Genomic DNA, 7,572 nt, shown 5'->3' on the forward strand with positions numbered 1-7,572 from the left:
GCCAAAGAAAATTACTAAAACTTGTAATACTGAAAAAAACAGAAAAAACTGAAAAACGCGTCTGGGGATGAAATTAAACAAACCAAGCCACACTCAAAGGAAATATGTATATATAAAGTTAAAATGGTATTAATATAACAGCTTCACCAAAAGAGAATAGAGCTTAGATCGGGCCCAAAACGTGCACGTTCTACCAGAGCCCGACCCAACCCGAACCATGAACTGTCTGTTTTCGGTCTGATTGAATGAGCGAAATATAATCAGAATTATGCTAAATAACACTGTAACATTGAAGCATAGAACTATTATTTAATTTAAATGATTTTTAAGAACAGCTAAAAACAATGCTGCAAGTCAAACGCGGAGGAGTTCACGTGCGCCCAGAGCTACGTGATTACATTTTAATTTTATTTTGTTTTTATTTTTTCTGTTCAGTAAGTTTTTAGGGTGGGCTTGCTAGTTTTTATTAGTTTTCACACATCTCACACACTGTATCTGCTGTTTCTCTTTCATCTGCCTGGCGCTCATATTGTAATCCAATACATAATTCTGCAGTTTTTCAGTGTTTTCTGTCGTATTTTGCTGCTAGCGCGAGCGCTTTACACAAGAACTAACGCCACGAACCACGAGGTGCCGCGCGCTCGGCACAACACCGCCCGCTGTACAACAGCGCTTATAAATAAATTAAACACGAAAATTAGGGTATTCTATCAGTAATTTCAGTTCGTTTTAGTTAGTTTTATAAACACAAAATACAGTTCGAGATAGTTATGTTTTTTCCTTTTAATTACCGTTTTTATTAGATTCAGTTAACACAAATGTTTTTTCACTTTCAGTTTTCGCTATTTCGTTCGCTTTAGTGAACAATAATAATTGGTTACTTAGCAACATTGTGATTATCACACCAGAGCTTTATATAAAATAAAAATAGGAGCCCGATTTCGGGTCGGTCCTCGGTTCAGGTCAGGTTCGGGCAGAGAATCTAAGCTCTAAAAGAGAAAGCAGCAGCACCACAAAAACCGGAGCAGCTAAAAAGAGCTTAAAGCCCTTAAATCGGAACTTGGCCTGTGCACGGCAATCACTGAATTAATTAGAGCACGCAAATCGTCACAATTGTGCCTCACTTCACCACGCCAAACCCACAAGCACAGCGGCCAGAAGCTCAAGTTCACCGGAAAAAGGAGGGGTAAACCAGGGCAAAGCGAAGTAAAAAAAAAAACTTAATAGAGCGGCTAAAGTAACGTGCAGTAACGGGGTGTCGGAAATGGTAACGGCGTTATAGTTACAGTCAGAGTAATTAGTTAGATTACTCGTTACTGAAAAAAGTAATGGCGTTAGTAACGCTGTTAGTTTTAACGCCGTTACTCACAACACTGCATATGACATTGCAAAGTTTTGTTATTTCTTTGAAAACATGTCTAACTGTTGTTCAACCTGCTGCATCCTAGTGCTGTTAGCCAATCAGAGGCGATATGTTTGCATGCATGAATATTAATAGGCAAAAGCCGAAATCCTGGGCTCTCTGCACATTGCACTATGCAACTATGATTCAGAATAGTGAAGTAGACAGGACAACGCTGGCTAGAACTGCATAACGCAGTGTTACCTAGGTCATCTCTCAGCTTGTCCAGAAGTGCATGTGTAAATCGTGTTCATTAGGGAAGCACAATGCTCAAATTCCACTTCCCGACTGTAAAGGGCACTCAGTATTCCAATTCTTACATAATGCTGTTTTAAGTAATTGATGTTCTACACCTCCATATGTATAAACAGCAGTGGGTCTGTAGTTGTATGTGTTAATAATGGAAGTCTTTTTCTGCTTGTGTTTGATCAGTGTTCTGGGGGGGCCGGGAGGGCTTTCTCTCCATCCTCAACACAGACGTAGCGGCTGAACTGAAGCACATGGCCAACTTCTTTAAAATGGCAGTGGGTAAGAAGTACTTAAGAATTTACTTTGATGTGTTAATGGTGTTAGTTTCCTTAGTAAAATATGCTAACCTTGGTCTTATTTGTAGCTTATAAAGAAAAGATTGGCTTGAAATGCCAGTTCCTCATTGAGCCAAAGCCGAAGGAACCGTGCAAGCACCAGTACGACTACGGTAAGCCCTGTTTACTCTTTATAGAGGCAGTAAATAGAGTTTTACAGTAAAACTTTTTGTATGTAGTATCTGATCTACTTGTAACAGCACAGCACAACACCTCATACACCAACACCATGAAAAAAGGAGGTGGTCATAATGTTATGCTTAGTAATTAATGTTAACACACATGTACAGTATAACAAAGTATATCTAGGTAGTTCCTTTTACATGCTTGCACAGCTTCAAATATATATGTTTTAGCCTAATATGGACACACTAGGTTTACAGTTGCCCTCTGCCTTTAAATTATTATAAAATAAAAGACATTCATTCAAGTACCACTGTCACAGGGTCCAAACGCGGGACAGACAAGCGGGGATACAATACAATGGTTTATTAAATGAGGACATAAACAGATATACAACATACAGTACCAGTCAGTACCAAAATAAGCTAAAAAAACAATGGGCTAAACAAAAGAGTGGTCTAAGAGAAAAAGAGTCTGCAACTAGAGAGACAAAGTACAAAAGATACGATAGGTTGAAGCAGTGAGTGTGAAATATTTATAGTGCTGAGTCCAGGTGTGTACAATCAGTAGAATGGTGAACCGGAACGCCAATGAGTCATGTGATCCGGCATGTCCGAGTGAAGAAGAGTTGAATGAAGGAGTTTTATGGGAAATGGAGTTTGTTTCTGGAGTATTACAGTCAATGGCAGGCAGATAGACAGTGACAGGACTGACAGCCACTGTCCAGACTGAAAAAATAAAGACCAAGGATTAATCTACTTCTACAATCTTCCATCTACAAGACTCAAAAAGGTTAAAAACTAAATCCAAGTGTTTGGATCTACTGTAAGTAAATGAAAGCTGCATTACTAACTGGACAAATCTGCCCCTTAAAGGAGAACTCCAGTGTAAAATTGACTTTGGGTGTAGTAAAACATGATAAAAAGTTCTTACCTTTGTTGAATAGCTCACCTCCACTTTCTGAGATGCAGTAATTTTGTTCCTTTTGCCCAGCACTTTGTACAACGCCCGTTTTGGGGCATATTTTGCCCCAATAAATTGCTTTTTACAATGTTATCCAGCTCAAAGTAGCTCTATACCTCTTTTCTAGAATCTAAAGAGCTCTGAGATTTAAAACAAAACTTGTGCTCTGCCATCACTGTACTGATAATGACAGACATAGCTGCCTCCTGGATTCTAGCAAGAAAGTGTGGAGCTGCTTTGAGCCTGGATATCGGTGTAAAAAGCAATTTATCACGGGCAAAATATGTCCTGAAGTGGCCGTTGTAAAGAGTGCTGTAAAGAATTTCTGTGGCACTGTTTGACTTCAAATGCGTCATTTAACAAACCCTCAACAAGGAGCAAATCTAGCAGCTAGAATGGGTGAAAATCACTCCACCACAGTGAGCAAAGCTGTGAGACACTGACCCCAACAGAATTAAAGCTGATGTTGCAGCAAAAATGGTTTAACCAACTACTTACCAATTAATCTAAATGGGGTTTATTTCTTCCTCAAGCAGGATTTTAGGCTATGTTCACATTGCAAGCCTCATTTTTGCTCAGATCAGATTTGGCTATATCTTGACAGTTCACATCCACAAATGTAAGTGATCTGTATCTGTGTACGAATGTGAACGAATCTGTCCCTGAAACACCTCACATGCGCACACTGATACGAGTATAAACATCTCCTTTTTCACCAACAACAAACAACCTCATATTTGAGAGACAACTCGTAGCTTTATAAAGGGAATGGAAGGGAGTGGAGAATAAACAGCTGGGCTGAAGTTCATGCTCAGGTCGAGGAGGTGAAAAAAGGTCAGGTGGTTTGCTTTTGCTGTTTTTGCAGCTATAGCTGCACAGCTGCACCAAGAGATGTGTGGGTACGAGAGAGAAGCACGTAGCGCATGCGTAAAAGCAAAAAGACGCATGAATTCTGATTTGACCGTTCACATTCATGTCACATGTCCATGGATCAGATATGTATCCAATTTAGGACCACACATATGAAAGTGACTCAAATCTAATATGAAAAAGTATTACATAATTGGGCATTCATTACTTTCTTAAGATGATAATTTGCAATATATTCTTACATTATTAGGTCATTATTACATGCTTTTACTTTCTTAAGTGCTAAATGTTGTTAAATATCTGGGATTGTTACATTGTTTTTTTTTATAACTGTCATAACCAGAACCTTTGTATTTACATATTTGTCATTTTTCTTTAAATAGTAAACCTCATGATGAAATGACCAATAGAAACAATCCATAATAACTGAATAAAACCTGTTTACACTGACTTCTTTTAAAATATACAAAATGCTAAATATAAATAAAAAAACAGATAATACAAAATAGTGTGGTGAACTTTTTGCTAATTAAACTGATTTAAAAAAGGTTGTTCTGCAACAAAGAGAGTGTTGCATGGAGAGTTTCTTTGAATATGCTTATGTTTTTCACCATTCAAAGACTGTATGTGTTCACCTTTACAGATGCGATGAGTGTTATCGGCTTTTTGAAGCACTTTGGATTGGACAAAGACTTCAAGCTTAATATTGAGCCCAACCACACAACCCTGGCTGGACATTCCTATGAGCACGACATCATCATGGCCTCTGTGTACGGTGCTCTTCATTTTTACTGCTGATTATTAGGAATGTGTATTTTGTGTATTAAATTACAGGTTGTGTATGTAATGTATGTGTGCAGGTTTGGTATGCTGGGCTCTGTGGACTCAAACACTGGGTCTCCTGATCTGGGCTGGGACACAGATCAGTTCCCCATGGACATCCGCAACACAACCCTAGTGATGAAGGTGATTTTTAAGAATTTGGATAGAGCTTAAATTGACTTTAATGGTGGTAATTTAAAAATGTCCAAAAAGAAAAATCTCCCAAATAGTGGTGTGATTTATTTTCTCCCCAAAAATATAATTAATGCCATAGAGGGTTAAAGTTATTATAGAGAAGGGAGTGTATATTTTAGTTCATACAAGGATAACACACTTTCACTCACTCCCTCAGGCTGTAATCGAGCAGGGAGGCTTACAGCCCGGAGGTTTGAATTTCGATGCCAAGGTTCGAAGAGAGTCGACTGACCTGGAGGATTTGTTCATCGCTCACATTGCTGCCATGGATGCTTTCGCTCGGGGTCTCAAAAATGCAGTCAAGATTATTGAGGACGGAGTCATGCAAAAAATGCTACAGGTAATTGTGATAATCTGATTCTTTCATTTCAGTTCTGTATTTCTCAGCTTGTCCAGAAATGCATGTGTACAGCTGTACATGATTTGTATTTATTTCAGTAGAGTAAACCTGTATTTACACTTCAAACCTTTAGGGTTTCACCCATTCTCTAATGGGGGGGGTTTAGGTTAGTTAAGCTTGGGGTTACATTTGCTTCTTTGTTTATATTTAAAGTTTTTTGGGTTTGTATGACTTATCTATGATCATTGTTTATGATCATCAACTCTGTTTACCTTTAGTACACGGCCTGGCCCAAAAAAAGTCGCCACCTAAAAAAAAAAAAAAGTTCACACACTCTAATATTTTGTTGGACTGTCTTTAGCTTTGATTGCTGCACACATTCACTGTGGCATTGTTTTAAATATCTTCTGCAATGTCACAAGATTTATTTCAATCCAGTGTTGCATTAATTTTTCACCAAGATCTTGCAGCAGCATTGATGATGGTAGAGTCTGACCACTGCACAAACCCTTCTCCATCCAGCACATCCCAAAGATTCTCAATGAGGTTAAGATCTGGACTCTGTGGTGAACTCTCTCAATCCATGTGTGAAAATGATGATCTCATGCTCCCTGAATCACTCTTTCACTATTCCAGCACCATGAATCCTGATATTGTTATATTGGAATATGGCCGTGTTCATCAGGGAAGAAAAAATCCATTGATGGAATAAGCTGGTCTATATTCATTATATTCAGGTAGTCAGCTGACCTCATTCTTTCAGCACATACTGTTGCTGAACCTAGACCTGACCAACTGCAGCATCAACCCCACATCATTTAGTTACTGAAATCCAGGTGAAGACTTTTTTTTGAGTTCACGACTTCAAATATCTTTGAGTAAGAGAACATGTCTGGGATTAATAATGTAACAATGTAAAAGGCAGATGTTCATCCCAGATCAGCTCTTTTACTTGTCAAGTGTCAGCCCAGATCATGATCAGTTGTCTGATTTTGTGCTGTGCAGGAGCGTTATGTAAGCTTCAGCTGCGGGATTGGTCAGAAGGTGGAAGAGGGCGGTGCGACACTGGAGGACCTGGAGGTGTGGCTCAGTTACACAGATTACATTACCAGCCTTTTCTTTTTTCATATGCACACTGTGTCCCTATATTAATGTGTGTTCATTTGTTTGCAGGAGTTCATCAAGCAGAATGGAGAGCCTAAAGTCACATCAGGAAAACAGGAAAAATATGAAACGGTCTTTAATCATTACATCTGACTCACTGATCTGTTACATGGAGGAGATTTGTTCAATCAGGGTCCATGTCTGAAATCCTTACTTACATTTCATCGCATATTATTCCTCATTTATTCTGCATTACACTGCATTTAATGTGCCATTACTTCTGCACATTCCATTAATTATTTTTGAACATGTTAAACTAAGCAAATAAACAGTAATTATGGTAATTATAGTAATTGTCAAAAATTACGGTTTAATTACTGTGCAGATGTGAATTTCTATAGCGTATGATTTTGTCTTTACAATAAAACAATCAAACACTCGTAATTTTGTCAGGGCTACCCAAACTTTTGGATAAGCTGGGAAGTTGTAAATGAAAAAAAAAAAAAAAAAAAAAAAAAAAAAAAAAAAAATATATATATATATATATATATATATATATATATATATATATATATGTCTAATGTGTTTATAGCAAATCTATATACAGTATTGCATAAATGCTAAAGTGTTTTCAAAATAAATAAAAAAAATAGATTATGTAGATTATAATTTTAACAGAGAGCAATAATATGAAAAGCACTATGCATATACAGTTTAGAGAAATGGACCAATATTGATGTCAATCTTGTATAATTAAAGCAATATAGCAAATAACAAGTCTACAATATATACCTGTTAATGTAGATATTGAAGTTTGTCTTTCTTTTTCTTTGGCGGACAAACACATTTTTTTTTTTACTGTTTATTATATAATTTCATATGTGTCCCTTTAATTGTTTTGATATCTTCAATATTAACCTACAATGTAGAAAATAAATAAATGATCTGGAACTGTGTATTGTTTTTCTCTATTTTAAGTCTTTATTTAAAAAAAAAAGTTGACAGCATGTTCAAATAATTTATATTTATGACAAAAAAATCACTCCCTTTAATGCCACTTATTCCTGTTACTGGAACTCACTCCTGTTACTGACACTCATTCCTGTTTTTTTATGCTTTTGAGTAACAGGAATTAAAGTAACAGGATTGAGTTATTAGCATAGAATTTG

General features: G+C 37.0%; 1 protein-coding gene across 2 annotated transcripts in view; it reads left to right on the forward strand.

Moving 5' to 3' along the window:
* The window catches only part of rnf144b (ring finger protein 144B), a 48,874-nt gene extending 41,515 nt beyond the window's left edge, over positions 1–7,359 (forward strand). For both annotated transcript variants that reach the window (XM_049464665.1, XM_022668654.2), the window contains 7 exons: positions 1,835–1,930; positions 2,016–2,099; positions 4,586–4,712; positions 4,803–4,908; positions 5,117–5,299; positions 6,305–6,379; positions 6,473–7,359. In XM_049464665.1, the coding sequence (XP_049320622.1) occupies positions 1,835–1,930; positions 2,016–2,099; positions 4,586–4,712; positions 4,803–4,908; positions 5,117–5,299; positions 6,305–6,379; positions 6,473–6,556 (755 nt within the window). In that variant the 3' untranslated portion in view covers positions 6,557–7,359. The remainder of the gene's footprint in view (positions 1–1,834; positions 1,931–2,015; positions 2,100–4,585; positions 4,713–4,802; positions 4,909–5,116; positions 5,300–6,304; positions 6,380–6,472) is intronic.
* The last annotated feature ends 213 nt before the right edge of the window (positions 7,360–7,572 follow it).

This window comes from Astyanax mexicanus, chromosome 1 (genome assembly GCF_023375975.1).
Source record: "Astyanax mexicanus isolate ESR-SI-001 chromosome 1, AstMex3_surface, whole genome shotgun sequence".
NCBI classification, from domain to species: Eukaryota; Metazoa; Chordata; class Actinopteri; order Characiformes; family Acestrorhamphidae; genus Astyanax; species Astyanax mexicanus.